Here is a 27,138-nt window from a genome sequence, read left to right as displayed (position 1 = left end):
AGTGGCATGCCTATAGCCCCAGATACTCAGAAGCCTGGGGAAGGAAAACAACTCAACACCCAGAGTTCAAGGTCAGCCTAGACAACATAGCAAGGCTGTGTTTTATTAAAAAAAAATAAAATCCCCACTAGACTAGTCACAGCTCTGTTACTGACAGCCTCTTCCCCCTCAGAATTGCAGATTGGCTTCTGGCCTTATATTCTCTTCCTCTCCTATATCCGAGATACTCTCATTAATGCCTTTGAAATGAACCCACAGTAAGGTGTAAATAATCAAAAGCAGCTTCAAGAATTGGCTCCTCCAACAGGTATTTCTGTTTTAACAAGTTGACAGTTTTAAGCCAACCTTGGAATTTGAGAAAGATGGTCAGCACACTGACTGACATATAGTGGGTGATCACTAAATATTTGCTGGAGAAATTAGTGAGAGGAGGTAGGATGGGGGTTGGGGAGAAGCTGGCAGCTGACCCAGCTTATGCAGAATGCTTTATGACCAGAGGAAGCAAGAGGTGTACTGGAAAGTTTTGAAAACTCACAGAGCTCTTCTTTCAGAGGGTGACTACAGGTGTTTTATCTTTTCCACAGAAGAAGACAGTAATAGGATAAAGATTATAAAGCACTTCTCAGTCTCTTATGTCTACTCCACACACAAAACCTCATTTAATTCTCACAACAAGAAACCATCCAATTTTACAGATGTGAATAAGATGACCTGGGTTAAAATTAAGTATTCTTATGCCACCCCTCATCAGTGCTCTTTCCTCTATTTCACTTAACCTACAACGGTTTCCTACAACGTTCTGGAAGGAGCTTTATCCATCAATGAACCACCTCATTCTACAGAAGCAGAACCAGACTTCTGGGAAACGCAACGGATGTAGAAATGATAGGCAGCCGATTGATCTTCTGTGCAGAACACAGAATCCTTATCAATTTAGAGCATAAGATACAAAAATGCTATTGAATGAAAATTCAATTCCTTCTTGCTTTTATTAAAATAAAAATTAAGATTATATTCTAGGGGGCTGGGGATATAGTTCATTTGGTACAGTACCTCACATGCACAAGGCCCTGGGTTCAATCCCCAGCACCACAAAGAGAGAGAGAGAGAGAGAGAGAGAGAGAGAGAGAGATATTATATTCTACATGAAAACAGGTGAAGCTTGAGATTCTTCTACCTCACTAGTCTCTTAACAATTATTTCAAATCTAACTGGGAAGAAAACTGGGGCATGTCTGTGAAGAGGGAGACTTGTGTTCAATTCCTGATTCCACCATTTACTAGTTCTGTGACTTCTCTGGGCCTCAATTTCCTTTCATGTAAAATGAGGATCATAGTACCTCCTCACTGGGCTCTTGACAGACTAAGACAACGCATGTATGCAGCTCAGAACAGTGCTTGCCCCACAGTGAAGGGCGGTAACTAAGAAGGGACTATGACTGCTTACTCTTTGATTCTTAACACGTGACATTACAGTTAGGGAAAATTGAATTCCATACTGAATTTGTCAACACATGCAAATATTTCTTAGCCAAGATGCTTGTGTCCAAGAACCATTTCTCCCAAAACGTTTTTAACTATTTTGGCAGAAATAAATGTAATCAACACATTTTAAGTGTCTGCTTCCAAGCTTCAAAAAAAAGTGTAAAATTGCTCCAAAAAAATATTTTGAACTGCAAAGATGGCTCAAACATTTTGAAAATTCTGACTTGGTACAAACTGCTTGCAGGAGAGGAAAGATTTAAATAAAGGGTCAAGCCATGAGAAAGTTGGTAAAGATCAAGTGCTAATGCTCTAAACTGATGACTACATTGAGCAAATTCTCTATTCCTTATTCAAACAGAGAGAAACCCCAACATAAAAATTACTACCTCTTTTGTAGAGCAAAGTATTTAAAACTTCTTCTGTAGGTCCTTCATTTAATTTAAAAAACAGAAGCATTAGAATACTGAAATGGACCTCAATTCTAAACTGTTATTTTAAAGCTAGATTTAAAAAAAAACTAGTTATGAAATCTAAATGACAAGAAACTAGTCAAAAATCAATGAATTCATTTGTATTTTTTTCAAAAGAGATCAAATTGTTCAGATAGAAATAAACTAGTCAACTATACAATGAATTACCTTTGTCTTCCAAGATCTGTGGAGCAAAACTATCATATGAAAGGAAAACCATTTAAATTTTATCCAAGTCCTTGAATTCTCAATATGAATTCTATTGTCTAACCTTCATATTTTCAGAGAAACAATAATGAATAAACATAATTTAGAGCAATTGAGTATTAATGCATTATTCTCTTCTAAGATAGTTAATAAAAATTTTTAAGTTTTTAATATAATAATTAATAAAATAAAAAATACTCAATTCTTCATTACTCAAAATACTGATGATATAATTTTTACAATATCCATACTCCTCATTTCTCATCTTTCTTTAGGTCACTGCACTATTAATTGGCAATTCACCAGAGAATGGAAAGAAACATGGAAGTAGCTTCCTTCTTTAATATGGTCATATGGTTTTGTGGAAAGTTAAAATTCATAACCATCTCAGAAACCTAATTTTTAGGAACCTAGGTTTACAGCCCTGGTCCTGTCATTTGTTCTGAACAAACAGCAGGCTATAATGCACATGGCTGTTTTACTTAACTCTAAGTGCTCAGTTTGGGTTCAATATATAATCCATAATAAATTTCTGACACAGAAATACAGGAAGAGATGGAGAAAGGAAATGAAATAAATGAACAAACAAAAAAGCTCATGCTTACGTACTTGGGTTCATGAACATTTAAAGCTGAAAAAGATGTATGTGGGAAAAGGAGGTTCAGAGTTCAACTTGGTAGACAACTTGGGGCAAATCCATGCTCCATTACTTGCTGGTTAAGTGAGCTGAGCAATTTATTTAACTTTCCTGAGCCTCAATTTCCTCATTCATAATGATAAATCTAAAAAAAGAACCACTTCACAGGCCTGCTCTGGAAGATAAGTAATGTAATGGGGAAGTGACTGGTATATTACAGGTTTCAAAAAACACCATCAGTCATAGAATCATGATCTGGTCCAAAATCCTTCTCTAGAACTAGAGAAATGAACTGCTAAGTCACACTGCTTTCTGATAGCAAAGCTTGACTATAAAGAACTCAGATCACTTGCCTTGTAGGGCCATTATCCACTACTTATCAGAAAATCTACACTGAGAAGAAAATGAGAAAGCAAATGCTAAAAGGGAAAGCAGATTCTCAAAATTTTGTGTCATCATTACCCTAAATACATGTTTAAGATATGAATGGTGCAAAAATACTTTGTGTACGATCAGTGTCTTTAAAAATTGTGCTCTATATGTATAATATAAAATGAATTGCATTGTGCCATCATATATAACCAATTAGAATTAAAAAACAAATCAATAAAAAAACAGATCTACATATGTATATGCCAACATATACAACACTCTCTTCCTGCCAGGAACTATTCCAATGAAGTGAAATCTGGGGTAGGATGTTTTCAATAAACATTTCAGATGATTCCCCTGCAAGGACTCTGGGTCCAAACTCGGAGAAGAAGAGCCATAGACTAAGAATAGCAAAAAGCTTTCCATCCCCACCTGTAGAGTTCCAGCCTGATCTACTATATTAGAATCACTGGGGATGACATAAATGCACCTATATGGTTTGCAATTAACTCAGATTATTCTTACATGTGCTCAGATTAGAGATTCCCTGGCCTATAAATAGAGAATTCAACTATCTTTGCTGACATCAACCTGACAAGACTGGGAAGAGGCAGAATTTGTGAAATTAAAAAAAAAAGGGGGGGGGGAGAATGCTTTATGGAAAGAGCTCAAGGGAAAAAGTAGGAGACCCTGTCATAAGGTATGAGAAGCATGTATTATATAAACCAGGGAATCCCTGAGTCCAGCCCCAATGTCCCCAAAGATAATCTACCCTCTGTCACCTCTGTTTATGACATTCATCTTTCACAGACAAGCCTATAAACATCAAATCCTGCTCTGATCTCTTCTTAGCAATCTCCTTCAGAATTTTTCCCCCTAAGAGATAGGGCTTTGCTATGCTGCCCAAGCTGGGGGGCAGGTCTGATCCCACTAATGATCAGCACATGAGTTATGATCAGCTACATCTCTGAACTGGGCCAGAATTTAGAATAGACACCCCATCAGCATAGAGCATTACAGTCCCAAATTCCTGGGCCCATGCAATCTTCCTACCACAGTCTCCCATTAGCTGGGACTACTGTTACACCCAAGCAGAAATTCTTTTTTTTTTTTTTTTTTGGTCCCTTTTTCAGTCTCCTGGTCAATGTCACCTCCTTAGATGTCTTTTTTTAAATTATTTTATTTGTTTTAGTTACACATGTCAGTACAATGATCTTGACATATCATACATTTGAATCATATGGGGTATAGTTTCTCATTTTTCTGAGAGTACACACTGCAGAATCATATTGGTCAGTCACGTATATATATACAGCAATAATAATGTCTATTTTATTCAAGCAGAAATTCTTTGACAATTAAATGAAACAGATGTCATGCCACCATTAACATAACTAATCCTATTTACTATAGTCCCTCAGGACTTATTTAATATCTGTGAGTTTCTTTTTCTTCATTCTATATAAGAAGACCTATCAATTTGGCCTATTTCATACAGTTATTGGGATGATCCTAAGGCATAATGTGTCTGCTTTTAATTTTACCAATTAAAAGAAGCATACAAATCTAAGATACTCCCCTTTTTTTTCTTATTTACTCACCTACTTATCCTAATACATATGTAGCATGCTTATGAGATTTATACTCATTTGGCATGCAAAGAAGGGGCAGCTGCTTGGCCTCAGAGCCCCAGAGCCTGGAAGGCCACTCTAGGTCAGCCTATTATAAGGATTTAAAGAGGAGGTACACTGGTCATCCGTACTGAGATTGACTAATGTCACAGGACTCAAGAAGTTCAAGTCAGGTTAAGATGAGCTCAAAGAATTGTACATTATCCACTTGGAAATTAACTCACATGTCATCAAGCCCAACCAAGCATACAACTAAGAGGAAGAATGGATCAAATAGGGAAGACATAAAAAAGTATGTGAAAGGAATAAACGAGTGTTGGCTAACCATTTCTGGAACTGAACACTAATGAAGGGGTTGGGAGCTCTCCACTGAATCTAATTTTCCAGTGAAAAGTATGGAATCCAATGTAAGATAAAAGAGTTCTGTGGAAAGTTCTAAGCAGAGACAATTAAGCAGAGTCAAACACCTCCAAGGAAACAGAAAGAATGCTCCAACAGCAACAGCTGAACTGTTGGGTCTGGCTGTTTGTATGCCACAGAATAGTCTTCATCTGCACTGCAGGGAACTGAGATGTCAAACTCCTCAGATAAAATAATGACTCTCCCACTCAACTCTGACCTAGTAGAAGCCAGGCTTTGTTAAGTACCTCCAAATCAATGCTTAACAATTCTGATGGCAGGTTTATGACTTATTTTCACACAGATTTTCCTCAAGTTTCAAAATCACTGGTTACACAAATTACAAACAAGAGCAACATCCTAGGCCTGAGGATCAGACTTAAAAACGGGGGTGGCGCTCATATACCACTTGGGAAACAGATTTTAAGAAATTGAAAAAAACGCACTACCAACTTGAAGCCAAATTATGCAAAAAGCAGTTGGAAAATGTGAAAGTAAACCAAACATTCATAAACATAACAGCCAAAAAAAAAAATTCTTTTTGCACCAGCCTTTATTCCAGACCTACACAGAGAATGACAGACTGGAGGCTTTCTATTTAAAATGCCACCACTGTAAAATGTAAACAGAAGTGATGACATAATAATGGCAAGGTGTGTGGTGTGTACAAACTGGGACACCTTCAGGAGAACTCACCAGCCAAGGTCAAGGATGACTGTGTACACTAACCCTGATAACACCTCATTATATCACTATGCAAATAAATGATTTCTGCCCAATGATACAATGACCTGCCCAGGAATGTTGAAGGTTACAAATATCACTTACATCCAGATGTTTTGGTTAAAAGTTAAAGTTAGGAATCACTTAAAGAAAAAGCTGTCAACTCCCAACTGGTAACATAGCAAAGTTGTTTGAGTAATGCACTTCCCAGGCAAGTAAATAAGTGCAGATCCTATTACTTTTAAAGACAAGTAAAAACTCCAGAGAAGAAACTTGTATGGAACTTAAATAGCAATGTCAGGAATAAAGATCTCAACTTCCTGGAAGTGTGTGTCATATTCAAATTTCTATCACATGTTGTCTTAATGATTTCTTATTTCTGATGAGAGCCAAGAAATAACTCATGTAAACAAAGAGACAGAACAGATTTAAGCAATTTCATCTGTGCCCCCACCGCCAACATACATATAGAATTGGGAGCAATTTTCTGAATGTTTTTGTACATGAAACTGAGAAAGAACTGGAATTTGGCTTTTTAAATTTGTGGGACAGTAAGTCAGTATTGACTGGTAACTGTACTATATAAACATATCCAAGCTACTGAACAATATCCAAACTATTGTCTTATCATGACTGCTTTCATTTTTCAATTTTTAATTAACATATAGTAATGGTATATATTTATGGGGCACACTGTGTGTGGCATTTCAATATCTATGTACAATTTGTAATGATCAATTGGCATTTCTATCATCTTAGACATTTATTATTTCTCAGTTTGGGGGAATATTCAAAATCCCCTCTACTATTTTGAAATATTTGATTGTTATGACTATTCTGTCATTTAACTCTTAACTACCATGTAGCTAAGTTCCCAAAGGCTAATCCGTAAGAAAAGTCAATGAACTAGAGAAATTTTTAAAAATACATTCTCTTAAACCAGTGCTTTTCTAATTATTCCAACAGTAAGTGTACAAAATATCAAAGTAAAACTTCAAAAAAGAATACAAATAACACCAAAAAAATCACAATAATCAAATATTTGTAAGGCTAGAATAAAATAGACCAAGAACTCTATAGCTTTCACATAACAAATTACAAAACCTCAGTCTAATGCAGGCAAGTGGAACACTTATTTACACCTTAAATTCAGGCTTCACATTTCACTTACCTCATCTCCATATGTGTCCTTGGAAACAGAGGACATAATAGCACAGAGCGAATGGCATCTCCTTTTTGTGAACTGAACATGGTGTGTTGCACAAGGGCAAAATCTCTCAGTGCCTGGCCTGTCTTGAACACTGCTATAACTTTCTGAGGGAATTTCAGCAGACTCACTCTTTGCAAGTGATCTCTCTCTATCACAGTGAATGGAACTTAAGCTGGCTGCCTTTCGGAAAGGAAAAACATCAGTTTTTCTCTGGAATGTTATTTCTCTTGTGTTGACATCATCTAAATGCTTCTTCCTCTTTGCACAATATGGAGTGCTGTCATTTTCTGAAAGCTCTTCATCCAGGGCACTTACATATGCTTTTATTTCTCTGTCTTTAGCAGGAGAGGTGTTCACTTGGTAAGACCCACTACTTGTAGCCCTCAGCAGAAGTTTCTGTTTCACACCATCAGCTGCAACCTCTGTCTTCTCTCGCTGAACACAGTCTTCTGGTGCCGGGCCAGAGGGAGCAGAGCCCTCCGGTTCCAGTCCTCTGGATAAAAGAGTTGGCTGTTTTCTTGAAAACTGAATGTCACACTTCTTGCCTTCATTTCTACTCTTTTGCTCGACCAACTCTGGGTTCCCTAAAGCTTTCTGGCTCAGTTTTCTTCTGAAATATTTTCTTCCAGGAGGATATTTTTCAGGGCTCAAAGGAGTTTTGGCAGGATCGAAATACTGTTCTTCTTTCTCGGCTCTTACACAGCCACAAACATTCCCCATTTGATCTGTAGATCACAGCTCCACAAAGCCACTCATTTCAAAATCCAGGCTTAGAACTTCTCCATGAAGTCCAGAGATTCTATTCTGACTTGTAATTCCTCACAGACTTTGTGACCATCCTCTTCAGCCTGAGGCCATTTTGCTTATGAAAAAGGCACACGCAAGAAATGCTGTGGCATCTTGCCCAGCTGGGTCCCTGTGTCTCATTAGACACCGTGGCTTATTTCTGGCCACCAATCCTCTTAGACCAACATTACTGCTCACTGCCAAATGACAACACTGATGAGCTTTCAAGGCAAACCCTTGATTCACTGCTAGAGAGGATTATGACCCTCACATTAACTCTCAGCTTTCTGTAATGCAGACACGCTACCAAAGTTTGCATTAACCTTTGAAACTACTGGTGGTTCAACCAATCAGAGAGCAAACAGAAAGCAAATACCAGTCAGGAGAGATTTAGCAAAGTGCCTTTCAAATTCAGTTTCAAACAGTCTCTACTATTTACAATAAAACCCTTTTTCCTTAAAAAACACCAACTAATTCTGGCACTTTCACACAAACAAGCTCAAAAAATCCCAAATTATATTAAAGACTCTTATTCAAAACAGCACATAAAAATCTGATTCAATAATTAGCCCAAGAAGAAATAATACTGAATAAAATTTTAAAAAATTCTTTCTAAAATAAATCTTTTAATATAGTTTGAAATATTTTTCAAATAACATACAGTTCCAAGCCATGGCCATTATCTGATCATTAAAACTTTCATATGAGCAGATCAATGAATGATAGGATTTAAAGCAGGGAAACTTAGCCAAAGGAAACATCTGCGCATTGTTATACATGAGTAAAGGCAGTTAAACTTTATATGTAACCTTCATACTTGTACTCTAGTTAAATATTATACAGATCAGTAGGGACCTGCTGGAAAAATAATAAATTAGAATGGAACCTGATTATCTCAGGTGTGCATATTTCTAACACTGAGTCACAGATATGATACAAAAGAAACTAGCATAGCATAAAATGCACTTAACACATAGGCAAACATCATTTGACTACAAAAAAATTAAATCAGAAGATAGAACTCACTGTATTTCACTGAGTAAGAATAGTCAATTAATCATCAATAATGTTGCAGATATTTGTTAGTAATAGATACCTCACTGTATTATTTTCCTGTATCATTTAAAATAGAAATTAGGGCTCAGGTTGTGGCTCAGTGGTAGAGCATTCACCTAGCACTTGCGAGGCCCTGGGTTCGATCCTCAGCACCGCATAAAAATAAATAAAGGTATTGTGTCCAACTACAACTAAAAAATAAATATTAAAAAATAAAATAAAATAGAAATTAACATTCTCCAGTGGCGAAAACTGAAGACAATGGCAAAAATAATGTCTTGGGATTGTCAGGTTGTTGTTCATTTGATTTTAAATTTCTTCAAAGGCAACAGAACATTACTCAAACATATTTAAATGGGTGATGTTGGGATTCCTACTAACATGCTGGAGAGGCAACCTGTGATTTCAGTCCTCACCACCCTTCCCTCCAGTCCTGCCAAACTAAGCAACTGTCCATTTCCTCACCACATGCACCGTTTCCTCTCCCAGCAATAGCTCAACTTTAGTATCTGCCTGAGTTGGCACCATCTTGCAAAGCCTATCTCTACTAGCTATAAAAATTTCCTTTATTTTCTAATCCTTCCTAATCCTATCACAATGCTCTCTTCCTATACCTCTTTATTTCTATTTTTGTGGCCAATAGATTCATCACCCTTGATTATGATTAATTATGAACATTCTCCTAATAGACAAGACAATGTACTTAATTATCTTAATATTTCTGGACTGAGCATATGGTGGCTAATGGTATAGGATTAGTGAAATGATAATGCCTCCCTGCAAAATGCCTCCCTGTAACACAGATTCAATGAGTCATGCCCATAGCAAATATTTTTAAAATAAATAAATTGGTCTTCTGAAATTACTTCCCTACTTATGTAAGGTACAGAGAGGGGAAAAAGGCTCAGTCACTCTGAGTGAGGAATGATTACCACTGTTATAAATAGCTTTATATCTTGGGATACCAGAAAACAGTTCTAATTTTCAGTTATGACAGTACTAAGAAAAGTTTTTTCATTTAAGTAAGAAGAAACATTTTCATTTTTACCAAAATATAGATAGGTTCCATTTTCAATAAACCTTGTTCTAACTTTAAAATATCGATATTAATGTCTTGTAATTCAGGTCCTACAATACAGTGGATTCCACAGGAACATATCAGAAGGAAATCTTCTTCTGATATTTCTTCTAACTAAACCTTCTCTTCCCTCTTGCCCATACTAAGTAAGCACTCTACCACTGAACTACACCCATGTTGTCCCAAAGAGCTTCCTTAATATGTAATTCTTCTTGAAGGATCTTTTGCTTCAAATTTCCTCAAACTTAGGGTCTAAATCCACTGCTTCTAATTCCCAACCACATCCTCACGTATCTATAATTTTCTAATGTCTGTTCCCAACAGCATGGGAAGTGTTTTCTCCAAGATCTCCCAAATCTTCCTTAGAGACAAACTATTAACCTGCACACTGATATAATCTTCTCATGGTCTCTAGCAACATTTCTTACTGTTCATCACTCTTCCATACTTGAAATTTTCTTCTCTTGGTTTTATCAGTTCATCTTCCTGTTGCTTCATACACCTCTCTATATATTCCTTTCTATTTCCTCAGTAGCATCTTTTCCTGCACCTGTGAAAAGATCTTCAGATCTTCTCCATCTGTGCTCTTCTCTTGGGTCTTCTAAAGATCCTTTCTCTGTGGTCACTTCAACAACAAGCTGTATACCAATAACTCCCAAGATTATTAATACCTGTACTTCTGACTTCTCAGCTCTGTTCTGCTCACCTGCCTCCAAATACCCTATGGACAAACAGGACATCCCACCTGCCATCAAACCCACTCAGAAGGACAGTAGATGTCCACCACCCCCTGGCCTTCACCCCCATGTCTTTTGTAGTCTACTGTTTTCTGATCTCTCAGGCTAGAGCTGAATCATCCCGTACTAAAATTCTTCTCCATCCTCTATGCCTTGTAGTCAGTCCCTTTTTTCCTTCTTAAAAATCTGTCATCTTTTTCCAGCTCTGTGGTGCATGCCTATAACCCCAACTACTCAGCTGAGGCAGGAGGATTACAGATTTGAGGACAGACCTGGCAACTTAGTGAGACCATCTCAAAATAAAATAAAAAAGGGCTGGAGATATAGTTCAGTGGCAGAGAGCTTTCTTAGCATATGCAAGGTCCTAGGTTCAACACCAGTACCATCACCATCACCATTACCACCGAAAAACCCTCATCTCTTGCACTGAGTTTCCCATCCTCCCCTAAGCCATGACCTTTATCACTACTGTCTGAGAACACCACCTCAGCTTCTCACTTATCTCCTGACTATGGACTCTGCTCATTTCCATCTATTTTACAAAGAAATAATAGATTCTGTCTTCTAAAACACAAATTTCCAAGCTCAGAGTGACTAAGTAATTTTCCCAATGCTATCACAGCAAGAAATTAAAAAATTCAAGAACAAAACTTAATTCTCCCTTCTTTTCAAGCCTGAGTGCTTTCTACTACTACTCCAGAGCAATCTTTATTCTGGTGTCCAAAATTCAGACACAGCCTGCCTCACCAGTTGGATGGTGAAGAGATTGGCTCCCTCCTGTGACAGACCTCCAACTCTGCCATCTGGTTTCTTCTTCTTCTTCTTCTTCTTCTTCTTCTTCTTCTTCTTCTTCTTCTTCTTCTTCTTATACTAATTACTTACACACAACAGTAGAATGGATTTTGACACATCATACTCCTCTTTCTTCTGGTTGTATATGATGTAGAGTTACACAGGTCATGTAATCATATATGCACATAGGGTAATAATGTCCGATTCATTCTACTATCATTCCTACTTCCATACCCCCTCCCCTCCCTTCACTCTCCTCTATCTAATCCAAACTACCTCTCTTCTTCCCTAGCCCCGCCGCTTTTGTGAATTAGCATCTGCATAGTACAGAAAACATTTGATCTTTGATTCTTTCAGATTGACTTATTTTGTTTAGTATGATATTCTCCAGCTCCATCCATTTACCTGCAAATGACATAATTTCATTCTTCTTTATGACTGAGTAATATTCCATTGTTTATATATACCATATTACCTTTATTCATTCATCTGCTGAAAGACACCTAGGTTGGTTCCATAGTTTAGCTATTGTGAATTGAGCTGCCATGAATACTGATGTGGCTGCATCATTATAATACACTGATTTTAAGTCCTTTGGGTATAAACTTAGGAGTGGGATTATTGTGTCAAATAGTAGTTCCATTCCAAGTTTTCTGAGGGATCTCCATACTTCTCTCCATAGTGATTGCACCAATTTGCAATCCTACCCGCAAGGTACAAGTACACTTTTGCCCCCGCACCCTCACTGATATTTATTGTTGCTTATATTCTTGATAACATTCTGACTGGAGTGAGATGGAATCTCAATGTAGTTTTGATTTAAATTTCTTTAATTGCTAGAGATGTTGAACTTTTTTGTATATATTTGTTTATCAACTATATTTCTTCTTCTGTAAAGTATTTGATCATTTCCTTAGCCCACTTATTGATTGGGCTATTTGTTTATTTTGGTGTTAAGTTTTTAGTTCTTTAAATATCCTAGAGATGAATGCTCTATCTGAAGTGCATGTGGTAAAGATTTTCTCCCATTCTGTAGGCTCTCTCTTCACATTGATTTGTTTCCTTTGCTGTGAAGAAGGATTTTAGTATGAAAGATCCCATTTATTGATTCTTGATTTTAGTTCTTGAGCTGTAGGAGACTTGTTAAGGAAGTCATTTCCCAAGCCAACATGGTGGAGACTTGGGCCTATATTTTTTCTATTAGGCACAGGGCCTCTGTTCTAGTACCTAAGTCCTTGATCCACTTTGAGTTGAGTTTTGTTCAGGGTGAGGGATCCATATGGGGTTCTTCAAGTTTTGGTCCTCCTAAAAATGCAGGGACAGGGCTGGAATTGTGGCTTAGTGGTAGAGTGCTTGCCTGGCACGTGTGAGGCACTGGGTTCAATTCTCAGCACCACATATAAGTAAATTTAAAAAAAAAAAAAATCTCACAAAGGTCCATTGACCACTTTAAAAAAAATGCAGGGACCCTGATCCACTTAAAAATAATGAAAGATTCTCTGAGAAAGCTACTGAGGAACTGCACAGGAATTCAACTTTTGGGCCAGTTCTACTTAGACTTTACCCAATTCTGTTACAAGATCTGGTTATGGGCTCCATATCTAAATCCTGGCCTTATTTTTGTGCTTCATACCCGTATCCCTAAGGATGGGACCCTCCAGTAATGATTTCAATAGTGAAACTGACTGAACATTCACCTATGTTAGCCTCCCTACAGTTTAGCTAGCACCTTTCCTCCTCTTATATCTCCTCCAACGCCGTTTAGGTCCAGAATCCACCTGGAATCTCCTCCCCAAAGCTCTCCATTATCTGTCATATCTCTCCCATTTCCAAATGGCCCATTCCCCTCAAATATTACATTTCAGTCAATTTTTTTTAAGCCTAATTCCTCTCAAGATTTGATTGAGAACACCAATTCCTTTCTGGAGCTAGAAAACTATCTTAACTTCAAGGTTCAATTGCACAGTAATCAGTAAGAGGCAAAGCATGCCTACTACAGGATGGGTTCTGTGCACACAGAACATTTCATGAGCAGACACTAGGCACAACACAATACAGTCAGATCTCTTTAGGATAATTCTACTGCCCTCTAGTGTATCTCAAAGGAACAACAATTTATTTTTAATAAGGATAAAAATTATTCTAAATAAGGATTACCTTATAAAAATCTCTAGATAACATTGTCAAAATGAAAAAAAAATGTGTCTGCATTCAAGAACGAAACTCTGTGCCTTCCAAATCTATGATTACAAGCACAGTCCTTAAAACTACATTCAAGCTCATGGAGAACAGGAAATGTGAAGCCAGGTTCACAGTGTTACTTGAAAGAACAATTTAAATATATTGTTTAAGAAAATAAGTCCCCAATTGATTTTTCTTTCATAGGAAATAAAAAGCCCGTCATAAGAACTACCTTAAAATTAGCCATAAAAGACTTAAGAAATGATATCTAAGAAAAAGTGGACTTACCTGAAAGTGCAAAATTATTGTCCATATTAATCCCAAAGTCAATTTGGGATTTCCATCTGTTATGTCATCATTTCTAATATTCACTAATTTCACCTGTTTCATATATGGAAAAGAGAAAACTGTTATTAAACCAGTTATCTTTACCTACAGAAAAGCAATCCTTAAATATGCAAATACAGTAATCATCAAAATACTTGTTTACTATTACCTTATTTTTGAGGGGCAGAGGAGGGGTATTAGGGACTGTACCCAGGGCCTCCTGCACTCCAGGCAAGTACTCTAGCACTGAGCTACATCTCCAACCCTCAGTTATTTTAATATAGCAAAGTACAGGGTAAACACAAAGGCAACATGGGTGTTATTGTGGTTTTGTCTTCTAAAGCAAGTACTAAAAGCATCTACTTGTCAAAAATACAACTGTAGTCAGGAAGGCCTAAGTGTCTGCAATCTTAAAATTAGAAATAATTTTTCTTTCAAAATAGGTTTTTCATCCTTATCATTAGATAGGAAATTGTTCTGATCCATAAAATAATTTTAACAATGTCTTACACTTCCATCACAAATGATTTAAAAAATAGCATTATTTTTCTATCAATCTAACATAAATTAGTATATGTCATTGAGCATTTGGAAGACTGTTCAAATTAAAAAAATAGTATAATACTCAGACTAAAGCTTATCAACTGCTAAACTAGGCATTCAGGTAAATTAATGTAACGATGATATCTAACATTTACTTCCTAGACAAAAGAGTCAAATATCATGTATTAATTACCAAGAATTATATAACATAATATCTAACATTTTACTTACTGGAAAAATACTACCACAAATATTTCAGGCAAGAGTGCATAAGTAACCATTAATACTTTGGAAATTTCCACTAGAATGCAGAATAATGAGGCAAAAGTAGTAATATTTAAACAGTTAAGCATTAAGTATCTACTATCATTTAATAACTAAAAGAATTTAAATATGCACAATAAGCTAAATAAAGGAATAATAAAATCCAGTGTTCCCCTCTCCCCCTTTCTTTACTTCCTTTTTTTACCCACTCCTCTAAAAACTGTTGCCACCCAATTTCTCGTTATTTTCATTAATTTTCAACTCTCCTGCCTTTTTTTCTTGTACTTGAAAGACTTATGCTACTACAATACAAAATGCTACCTAATAAAGATCACATCCAACATTCTTTTCCAGAAACCTCAAGCTAGTTGAAGACTGCTGTCAGGAATGTTATTTAAGTTTTAATCACTCATAAACTACCTAACATTATTACTATGGTTTGAATATATACAATTCAAAATTCAGAGGCTGCCTCTGTGATGAGGTTGAAAGGTGGACCTTTAAGAGATAATTATGGGGCTGGGGATGTAGCTCACTGGTAGAGCACTTGCCAGGGCTGAGGCCTTGGGTTCCATCCCCAGCACCATGGAAAAGAGAAAAGAGAAAAAACATAAATGAATTATGTCATGAGGGCTCCTCCTCTCATGAATGTGATGAGATGCCCTTACATAAAGAGGCTTGATGAGGGACTGAGTTTGCTTTTTCACCTTCCTGTCCCTTGTCCCTTCTGATATGTGAAGACACAGGGGTCCTCTCCTCCAGAGAAGGCAGTCCTCTCCAGACACCAAATGGTGGTGCCTTGATCTTGGACTTCCAGATTCCAAAATATATGAGAAATAAATTTCTGTTCTTTATGAAATACTCACTCTCAGGTATTCTAGTACAGCAGAATAAAATGGACCAAGATAATTATCAACTTATAAAAAATAAAATATTGCCTAATCACTATTAAGTACTATGAATGCTTATACTGTTTTACAAAGTATGATATAAAATGTTTTAATAAAATGAAGTGTTTTTATATACTAAGGGTAAAAAATAAAATGTTGTTTCCCCAGTACCAAGTACTGTTCATAGGCATACTTAACATTCCATTGCTACTAAAATGTCATTAACAGCCTAGGCAAATGCATTCCAATTCAAACAGAGAAAATCAGTTGCTCTTATTCAGATGGAAATGTAGCCACTTATAATTCCTTCTGAGTTTATACCTAATATTAACTTCCTTTTCTTCAGAAAAAATGTTTAAAAACACTTTAAAATATTTGCCTCACCAAAGCACAGCTTCATTATTATAATTCATAGTCATGTTTAACCTTTTTCTTCCCTGACATGTTTTATGTAGATTTACTTAATCACATATGTTTATATAATTAGAGTCTGAAAACCTTCATACCTGGCGTCTTTTCAAATAGTCAAGTGCAATTTGTACATTCTGTAGCCTGTGGAAACGCATCCGACCTTTTTCTCTGGGCTAAGAACAGAAAAATGTAGGTATAAAAAGCACTGTAGTTTCTGATACCACTGCCCATGCTAACTTCATTAGACTTTCCACTCATCTGAATATATTAAAACAATATTTAAGTAAGCCCGTAAAATTTTTTTAAAAAGCTTTTAATTTCTTCATATTATCTGGGACTGAATGTAAACTACTAGGGACTTTTTCTTAATGCATTTTAAATTTAATACTTCATTCCAAAAGTTTTATCTAAACAAAAGTTAAAAGAGAAAATGCCACAGAAATACATTTTAATGTTCACTAACAGAATATTCCTAGCCCACAGATATTTAACTGTGGATGCACAAAAATAATTAAATATCATTCCCCATTTTGCCTTCTTAATAAACACTGACTGTTAGCAGGAGGGTTTTTATAATTATTGTATATATGGGATGTTAATGAAAATGAGGTAACATAGCATGCAGTTAGTATAAAAATCACCACGTAGAAAGGAAGATTGACTTAGTATGATAGAGGAAGAGAAAAACGCGATTAAAATCACATAATATATTTCCTCTTTATTTTATTTTAGCTTTTTCACAAAACTGGACTGACTCTATGATAATGAGAAAGGACTCCACTAGTTTTACACTGCATGGGAATGGACAGGATTACTTTCTCAGTCTAAGGAAAAGTGACAAACCATCATTCTTTTCCTTAACGCTGTTTCCCTTAAGAAACGATACAAGTGAGCATAAGGAAAACATAAGGAAACAGAGCTGAGAAATGTTTAACGAAAATACAAAGAATGGAGCAGGAATCTGTCACATAAAATCTTTCCAAGGGAAAAACAAAAAAGGCAAAACTGACAGCTTAGCTTCTTAAATATGAATAGGTTACTGAAGCCAAAGGTTCCATAATAAAACAAACAGCAGACCACAGAAGGGAAATAAGTTCTGCATAACCATTGGAAAATATGTTGATAAATTCACCCCTCGAATCCAACAAAAGCACAATTTCCAAGGAAATCAGGGGGCACCTGGGATGGAGATGACAAAAGAAGCACATCTGCCTTGCCGAGGTGGTTCAATGTTAGCTGTGTGTCATGGAGATTCAACAGCTCTGTGGGTTTGGTTAGGATGCTAAATTTTAAAACCTTCCTGTCTTTAAATATGGTAAGACCTTTTAGAATGTCCACCAAACACCTACTGCCAATAGGTATGATTTAAAGCAGAAACTTAAATCCTAAATAAAATTCCTATAAGTCCTTTGAAAAAAATCAATAGTTGCCAAGTTTGAAATATCAATTCCATAAGTGAAATGAGTTTGCACAAAAATTAGCATGCTTGTTCTAAGATTTCATACATATATACAAGGTATATGAAATTCCTTAGGTAAAATGCTGTCTTATAATTTAGGCAAATACGTGCGATTACCATGTGGTGCACACACAGTAATGTATAAATAATTCATTTTAGCTCTCTAAAGATTTTTAAAGAGAAAATATTTCCTTTGTCCAGTTTTTTTTTTTTTTTTTTTGCACACACATCCACCTCGCTGTAGGCTTTGGTTCTTCCTATACTTTTCTCAAGAGAAGCCCGTGAGTTACTGCTCTATCAGGTTAGCGCTCACCACACTGGACCCACTAGGTTAGTCGAGTTATGGGGGCCGACACCTACCCCCTTATCCTCATCCTCCACATCCTCATGCTGTTCATATGCGCATGCTTCTGTGGCACTCACCAATCGTAAGGTCTTCAAAAAATCTCGCTCCCTTGGCTAATGAATATAACAGACAGAAGAAAGGACAGCAAAGACACAAGACAGACCAGAAACGAAAAGAAGAGCATGAACAGAACATAATGAGGGAGCACAGTAACCAAGAAGGGGAGGTAATGTTCACAAATAAGGAAATGACACCTGAGGAATGAGTTAGACCATTTTTTTTCAGAAAGCAATGTTTATTTCCGTGCTATTTGTGAGTCTTTTAATGTGTGGTTATGTTATGCATCCAACTGCTGCTAAGCAAAAAAAAAAAAAAAAAAAAAAAAAAAAACCCGAAGGTTAAAAAAAGAAAAGCAAGAGCAAAAATAGTATTTTAATGATTATATAAGCGAAGTCATCGAAGTGCTTCAAGTTTCTCAAATTCACACCATTTGAAGTCTTGAGAATGCTTAGGCATCTAACCAGAACTTTTTTTTTCCTGATAGAATTCACAGCTCAAAGGATGAATGTTGCAAAAATCCGAAAAGTCTATGTTGAAAACACACTTGTTATATGTGAAGTGGACTAAATGTTCTTCAAAATGAATTAAGAAAATTGAAACTTACCAAGGTATCTCCTGAAAGAACCTCTAAGAGAGAGATCAAATTGTGTCCGTCCCTTAAGTCTTCATAGAGATCATTCACATGTTTCCGAACCTACACAGAGAAAAGCAAAACTTTTGGTCCTACAGTTCTGAATCATTCTTCACATTCTTAAACAAGAAAGGGGTATGTACAAAACATTCTTCGTACAGTATTTGTTCATGCACCCATTTTTTATTTTTACTTTCTCATTACTTAAAAATTAAATTTGAATTTCAAAGCTAGAAATAGTGAACTTCAGATTTATAATTTATAAAGACAGGACTGCTAAATTTTTAGTGCAGTGAATAAACATAAGCCTGGACTATTGCACGGGGTGACCATTGCTTCCCTAAAGGCAGTACCCTGACTTTATTCATTATTCCACCTTCACCTGTGGGCTGTGCGCTTATTCCCAACCCCCTCGAATCAGTCTTCCTACTCTGCAGACCACTGAAAGATCCAGGATACAAAGGCATACACTCCACATCTTAAGAATCCATAGTAAGCTGTGCAAAGGCTACATGAGACTCTACATATCATTCTTCCAACTTCCTGTGAACTTATAATTCTTTTAAAATATAAAGTTTTCTCAAATCCATACATGTCAGATTAGAAGGCCTCTGTCCAAATCTTCCTCTGCTCAGCACAAATCTTCTGGTGGAGAGTTTTCAAAACTCAGTAACATTAGCACAAAGTCAGCACTCAATCTGTAACAGCTTCCCTCATTCCACAGCACTGAATTCAACCTGTTATTCTAGAGCTCAAGCCACTATGACTCCTAGAAAGCTCTGTCTTTCCAGCAGGGGCAGATCCCACAAGTACTTGGCCTACTACTAAGCTTGTGCTAGATGGACAGGTGTCCTCACAGGCTAAGATGGCTGTTCCACAGTGGGCAGGCACATGTGCACTTCCTCACCTGGTAACAATTCAGGGATAGGGCTAACATTACTTTTGCTACTCCCATGAAAGGAGCCAAAGAAGTGGTCTAGCAAAGAGACAGGAATCAGAATCCCATCTACTTAACAAGTTGCACAAGCCCTGAGCACTTGCTAGTCTTTGGAGTAAAATGCTAAAGGTTTCTAAGTATGAATCAAACTTCTTTGCATTTCTCAAATGTCATGTGAACATACAGCACAAAGTAATAAAAATGTTTAAAATTCTTTTGTTGTTGTTTTAAATATATTTTTTAGCTGTAGGTGGACACAATTCTTTTATTTTATTTTTATTGGTGCTGAGGATTGAACCTAGTGCCTCATGTGCGCTAGGCAAGCACTCTACCACTGAGCCACAACCCCAGCCCCAAAGATCTAAAATTCTGATCAAAACCATCTGACTATATAACAAGAAGCAAAAAAAAAAAAGTCTGACGTCAACTGAAATGAAATTTTTAATGGTAAGTCTTTCACACACACACCCATACACACACACACACACACACACACACACACACACAAACTGGTTTAAATGCTGTTAAACTGCATTATTTTCATTGACTACATTTATAGTTTACAATATCTTGTTTTTGTTTTGTGGTGCTGGGGATTGAGCCCAGGTCCTTGTGCATGCTACGCAAGTGTTCCACCACTGACCTTCATCTCCAGTGGCGGTAGTATAAGAAAATATTTTTGATTCACGACAAAATTCCACTTAGGAGTAACATCAAATTACTGACTCCTCTACCCAACATATAGGGACTTTTTGCCAAGGTCACAGAACCTTTTAATATCCAGATACTTGTCTGGCATCATTATCCACAAATATGCAATGTATGTATTAAAGTCCACCACTAAGTAACTGCTAATGTCAGCAGTTCCTAGAAAATGGCCAGCAAAAGTAAGAGTTCGTTACTATTAAACAAATATCCATCTTTACAAACCTACATTTAATTTTGATTTCCTAGTTACCAAAAAATACCAGTTAAACTTTGGTATCACAGTAAGAGAAAGTTTTAAATTACTTTATTTCTTTTTTAAAAAATCATAACACTTTAGACAATTCTTATTTATAATATCCATAAAAAAAACAAAGTAAGTTACAAATAAACTGCATTGAAATATGTGCCTCAGGATAGATAGCATGAAATGACAATCTCCTCAAGGTCTTAATTATATTCTAGAGATGAACCAATTCTCAATGACCTTTTCAGGAATGCAACTACTATATCCATGACACATACAGGAACATAAGCCCTTGCTGAGATGAGAACTAGTACTGTAATTTTCAGGTTGCATTAAAGCACTGTCTGAATTCATAAGGCCAAAATCTATACTTAAAATCAAGCTTGTGAATGTTGCACATATTAAAACATCTAGATTTATGTATTTCTTACTGTACCTCCAGTGTAACCAGAAAGCAGCCTAACCCTAAAAGAGCTTGAACAGGATCACTAAGAGATCGTATTTATATAAATAATATTATGCAGCTACTGATCCTCAGCCAGCTGCTTAATCTCTTGAAATAAATGGCTTTATTGTGCAGGCCTGACATCCTCAGCACACAAGGACAGCGGAAACAGGCACGTGATCAGGATGGGGCCTCCCCAAACAGTGACTAATGCAGTGTTGAGAGTTCTGGTGAGCCCGCCAGACTCCACATTTCACTCCACATTTCACTTCCTGTGTCTTTCTCACTCCAGGATAGTTAAAGATGGGGTGTGATTATGAACACTTATTTCATAGGAAGGCAATTTCACAACTTGCCTTGCCAGGTTGAACTAAACCCCTACATCAAAAAAACCTTCCAAAACCAGATGTCATTTTTCACCATTCTATTTATACAGAAAAATTAAATTAGGCATCTTTAGAAAAGGATTATAATAATACTATATCATATTAAACCAAATTAGAAAAAGAGAAATCTTGTTAAAGGGGAAAAAAAATCACAATAATTAGGAGACCTGCATTTATGTCCCACTTCTGACCCTAGCCTCATGAACTTGAACCAACTACCAACTGCCTAAACTCTCCAGGCCTCAGGGTTTTTTTTGTTTTTTTGTTTTTGTTTTTTTCATCTGTAAAATAGAAGTCTGATAAAGAAATTCTCTCATTCAAACTAAAAAACAAAAATTCTACCATGTGAAAATAAAATTATCATTTTCTAAAATTAATGACTTGCCAATTTAAAAGAAAGCATGTAAACTGAAAAGCTATTCAAAGTCTTGTAGCTTAAGAATTTTAGAAGAAAAAATAGAAATGGAGTAATTTAATTTCTGTAATGCTTTAAAGTATTCTGAGACACTGGTTACCATGCAATCTTGCCTGCCTTTCTAATTTGAAGTGATTAATCTGAAATACTGTATATGAAAACTGTTCTACAAATGTAACACATCAGGGCTGAGGGTGTACCTCAGTAGTAGAGCACCTTACCAGCATGCATGAGGCCCTGGATTCCAGGGAAAAACAAACAAATGTAAGTTATCATTATTTACATATTTATCATTCCACAGAAAGTAAATGTTACCATTAACAATAAAAGGCAAAAATGCATGATGAGTTGTTACATTACTAGGGGCCCAGCCCTGTGATAAATGCTTTATAAATAGCAGCTTATTTTGCTCACCATAAACAAATTAGGTAAAAAGAAATGGCATTAAAAATATTTATAATCAACATTATAATTCAAATATTATAATCAACAATGAACTGGAATAGGAAAAGTGAAGTTCTAGAGAAATATCTGATCACGAGAGCAATTTAGGAAAGAGAAAAGAGGGAAATTAAACAGTTAAACCTACACAGGAATCATTATTTTACTTTGTCCTAAGTCTGAGTCATAGACATTTGGCCTGGTAACTTTCCTTCACAGATGACTACACTAACTGCCAATAGCTTTAACCTTCTGTTTTCCATTTTCAGTAAAACATTCTTTCTTCTCTCTTTGGATAGTTTTTCCCAGTGAAACAAAAAACTGTCAGAATAAATAGTGCTAGAGAAAGTGATGAGCAATGTAGAAGCACTCTGAGGTACCTTGAGATTAAATTATATAACTTGAATTACATAATGAGAGCAAAGCATCACTTTCTGTATTTCACAAAATTCTCCCAGAATTTTGCAGTATTTTCTAAAATTTTTACTACATTGCATCTACAGTTCACCCCTAGGGGGTGCTAACCTTGTACTTAAGAGAACATCCTAAGAAAGGAAAATAAATAGACAAGAAAACCTTTCATGGGGGAAATGATTCTAAATAAGGTGCTGGTAATAACATAGGCAATATTTCAAAATTATCTTGGAGAATAAAATATAGCAGAAATATAGCAGAATATGTCAGGTCTGTATTATCCAAATGGATTAACTGATAAAAAAAAATGCATACACACACACAAAAACAAAACTCAAAAACAAACCAACCAAACTCCTACTTCAAAAATGTCATTTTGCTAATCATTTAGTGATTTGGTTTTACATGAGCTAAATCAAATTCCACTTTGGAGAGAACAGGAACATTGTATAGCTGCTTATTAAACTGCCTTTTTTCAAAAGTCTCACTTTGTAGTGGTTCATGTTAATCTTCACAAATGCCACAATAATTTTACTTCCCATATTTAAGCATGTTGCCACCATGTGGCTGCAGTTCAACGGAGATCACCAAATATTTACTGAGCAACCGTAGTGAATATACTCAGAGCATGGTCAGGGAGCTTTATCCTAGTCTAAGCTCTAAGAACTCCTCCAATCAAAGAAGTCAGGAATGTTCTCCATAGAATGAAGAGCAAGAACAAGGCAAAAACTGTTTGGTGAGTTCCAGGGGGAAGCAGCCTGGAAGGTGAGGCAGGAAACTGGGCCTGGACACATGGCAGCTTCATGTGCCACATTAAGAAACTTGGACTTCACCTAGGTGAAAAGAACTACTAAAGGCTTTTAAGAAAAATGAGGAAATCCTATTGTGGGAGACCAGAATATATTGCCCCAAAAATGAAGGATTGCTGAGCTAAAGACAAATGAGAAGCAGGAGACTCAGGTAAGCTCTCTACCCTTCCAACATCTGCTTAGAAGCAGGGCACAGATTTTCAAAGACAAAGGGTATCTTCTGATTGTACCAGAGAGAACAAGGGTTAACCACTGAAGAAGATTTTGAAACCTTGCTGGCCTGAGATGGTACCAGAGAATTCTACATAAATAAGCTTACTAACTCAACTATCTGTCATTCATTTTCCTTTCCCATGCTGCCACCCCAAGAGACTCAAACTCCTTTTCTTTTGTCTTGTCATTTCCCTAATATTTCATTGTTCTTGATTGAAGATGCTATGTAAACTGAAATTCAAAGCCACCTCTTGGAGAACTCCTAATCCCATGGGTATCTCCCAAGTATATGTGAAATATATGTGTTAGTAAACTAGCTTTCTCTGGCAAATCTTTTGTTACAGGGGCCTACTCCAACTGAAAACCTATGGGGATCATTCTTCCCCTACTTATCTCTGATCAATACATTTTTCTTGTAAGCTATTATCTTGAGCAGACCCAAACTGCAGGTAAAGCCCAAGGCCCAATCTGTACACAGCAGTCGAGAAAAAAGGTCCCTCAGGAAAAAGTGGAATAAAGACGACACTGGGTTAAGGAACCTTGGAAAAAAATGCATACATCCCAGAACAATAGCACCAATCAAAAGATCAGCCACATAAAGGATCCACAGTACTCTCTTAAAGAACTTGTACATCTGAAGGACACAGTATTCGGGAAAACAATCATCTATCTTTAGAAAAGAACATAAATAATAAAAGAAAGCTTGTCCCAAAGGAGGTCGCCTCACTGCCCTGTACTAACTGGGTGAAAAGAAAGGGGCTAGCCTGCTTTCATGAAAACTAGGAATTAAAAAGCTTTCAATTCCATTTTTTTTGTTTAGTATACACAAAATATAGTCATGGACAACAGACACTTAAGTTCTCCTGGAATAGCTCCCCGAAGTCCTATTTCAAAAATAGTAACAATGCGACTAACAGTATTACTACCATATCAAATATTGATAAGTAAGTTGATCCTGTGAAAATATACAAAAATCCTTTAAAATAATGTACTCTCTTTAGAAGCTCTCTAATCTGAAGAAATTTACTACAAATTTCACTACTATTTCTTCAAGAATTGAGAAAGAAGAAAAGTACAACACAGATTTTATCTAAATTATTATAAATTCTAAATCAATACACTTAAGTATAATAAGGGAATTTTTTTCTGATTAAAAAAAAATGGTCACCTCCCAAACACTTAGGAAATGATGCCAAGAGTTAATAAAATGGGATGGGATCAAATTAAAAGGCTTCTGCATGCAAAAGAAATGATGATGAAGAATATAAAGAAAGAATCTCAGAATGGGAGAAAATCTTTGCTACTCTTCTGAGAGAGGATTAATATCGGGAATATATAAAGAACTCAAAAAGCTTAACACCAAAACCACAAATAATCCAATCAATAAATGGGAAAAATAACTAAACAGACACTTTTCAAAAGAAGGAATACAAGTGGCAACAAATATATAAAGATGTTCAGGGCTGGGGATGTGGCTCAAGCGGTAGCGTGCTCGCCTGGCATGCACGGGCGCTGGGGTTGATCCTCAGTACCATATAAAAATAAAATAAAGATGCTGTCTCCACCAAAAACTAAAAAATAAATATTAAAAAAAATTCTCCCTCCCTCCCTCTCTCTCTCTCTTTAAAAAAAAAAAAAAAAAAAGATGTTCAACATCCCTCACAATCAAAGAAATGCAAATCAAAACTACACTGAGACTTCATCTCACATCAATCAAAATGGCAGTCATCAAGAGTATAGATAATAATAAATGTTGGGAAGGATGTGAAGAATAAGGAACACTTTTACATGGTTAGTGGGACTGTAAATTAGTACAACAACTATGGAACTGTATAGAAGTTCCTCAAAAGACTAGGTTTGAAGCCACCATATGACCCAACTATAGCACTCCTCTATGTTTATCCTAAAGAGTTAAAGTCATCATACTATAGTGATACATGCATATCAATGTTTATAACAGCACAATTCACAATAGCCAAACTATGGAACCAGCCTAGGTGTCCATCAACAGATAGATGGATAAAGAAAATGTGGTATATATATATACACACAACACAGTGTTATTCAGAATAAAGAAAAATGAAATTATGTCATTTTCAGGAAAATGGACAGAACTTGAGAACATCATGTTCAGTGAAATAAACCAAACTCAGAAATTCAAGGGTCATGTATTTTCTCTCATATGTAGAAGCTAGAAAGGGAAAAGGAAAAGAAAGGTGAGGGGAACTCATGAAAACTGAAGGGATATGAGTAAAGAAAAGGGACCAAGGGGTGGGAGGAGGAAAGGGAAAAGGGAAATACTGGGAAATAATGTTGGCCAAATTATGTTGTTATACTGTATAATACATGTACAAATATGTAACAACAAATTCTACTACTATGTGCAACTACAATGTACCAATGTTTTAAAAGGCCACACATAATTAATCTCTTTTACTGTTTCTTTAAATATAAAATAAAGATATTGGTCATCCATGTTCTAGTATTAATGGATATAACAGTGAAATTTTTTAAACAAGTCAATGTTTGGCCTAGATAGTGTGAACAGCTCATTTATTTCATAGTGAATTCAATAAGTTAACAAAAGATTGCTTCTCTTAACCTTTCAGGTTGACAATCTATAATTAATTTTTTTAAAAAATACAAGGTCTCTTCTAGTCTTTCACAAGGTAGAACTATAAGTAATTAAATAAAACAAAAATATTTATATTACTGATAAATGCCTTTAAGATTTAGGAGCATTTTAGTCACAGTCTCACTGAGCTTTATGTTCTTCTGAACAGTATCACCATAGTTTTAGGAACCTTTCTTAAAAAGCTATTTATTTTTATTTCTTTCTCTCTTCTTTCTTTCTTTCATTTTTTTTTTAAGTATATAACTTTTCTATAAGATTGGGGCCTGGGTTAGTTCTGGTTTAGATGGACTGCGTTTGGGTTTCTACCTTTCCCTCTAGCTCTTTTCTTTTATAAACAGGAAAACAAAATCCATTTTTGCATGAGTTTTTCCCTCAGCCTACAGACTTTCATCTCCTACGGCTGTACACATCTTGGTATTGAGCAATTACAATGTAACTGAAAGGAAAAAAAAAAATCAATCCAGAAACCAATATATTCTGCATAATAATATATCTGTTTTAGTATCTGCTCAATTGTTCTTTGAAGATGGATGTGTTCTAGACAACCTCCGTATCATAAAGTTAAACAAATGAGCACTGGTTTGCACCGTTATCCATCCCATTTACAAGAGAAGACTGACTAGTAAATATTATCATATATTCTTATAAAAATACAAAAACAAAGAACTGGGAGAGGTATTTTAAGGAAGATAAAAATCTATCCAATATTCTGTTATTGAGGGTAAAACCCAGCCAAATTTGATTAAATGGCAGGAGGAAATGACCTCACCTTTTTAAAGTTTTTCAAATGTTCTGCA

At 36.0% G+C, this 27,138-nt stretch overlaps 1 protein-coding gene across 9 annotated transcripts in view; it reads right to left on the bottom strand.

Moving 5' to 3' along the window:
- Positions 1–27,138, bottom strand: part of Dst (dystonin) — a 334,297-nt gene that overhangs the window by 197,117 nt on the left and 110,042 nt on the right. For 4 of the 9 annotated variants that reach the window (XM_026398943.2, XM_077801780.1, XM_077801779.1 and 1 more), the window contains exon 1: positions 7,095–7,966. In XM_026398943.2, coding sequence (XP_026254728.2) covers positions 7,095–7,853 — 759 coding nt within the window. In that variant the 5' untranslated portion in view covers positions 7,854–7,966. Of the gene's footprint in view, positions 1–7,094; positions 7,967–14,051; positions 14,145–16,293; positions 16,372–18,017; positions 18,117–18,667; positions 18,758–27,138 lie in introns of those variants that run through there. The other 5 variants (XM_026398944.2, XM_077801782.1, XM_026398946.2 and 2 more) reach the window with 3 other exon arrangements.

The sequence above is a fragment of the Urocitellus parryii genome, chromosome 8, assembly GCF_045843805.1.
Source record: "Urocitellus parryii isolate mUroPar1 chromosome 8, mUroPar1.hap1, whole genome shotgun sequence".
NCBI lineage: Eukaryota > Metazoa > Chordata > Mammalia > Rodentia > Sciuridae > Urocitellus > Urocitellus parryii.
This window is presented reverse-complemented; position numbering and strand designations above follow the sequence as displayed.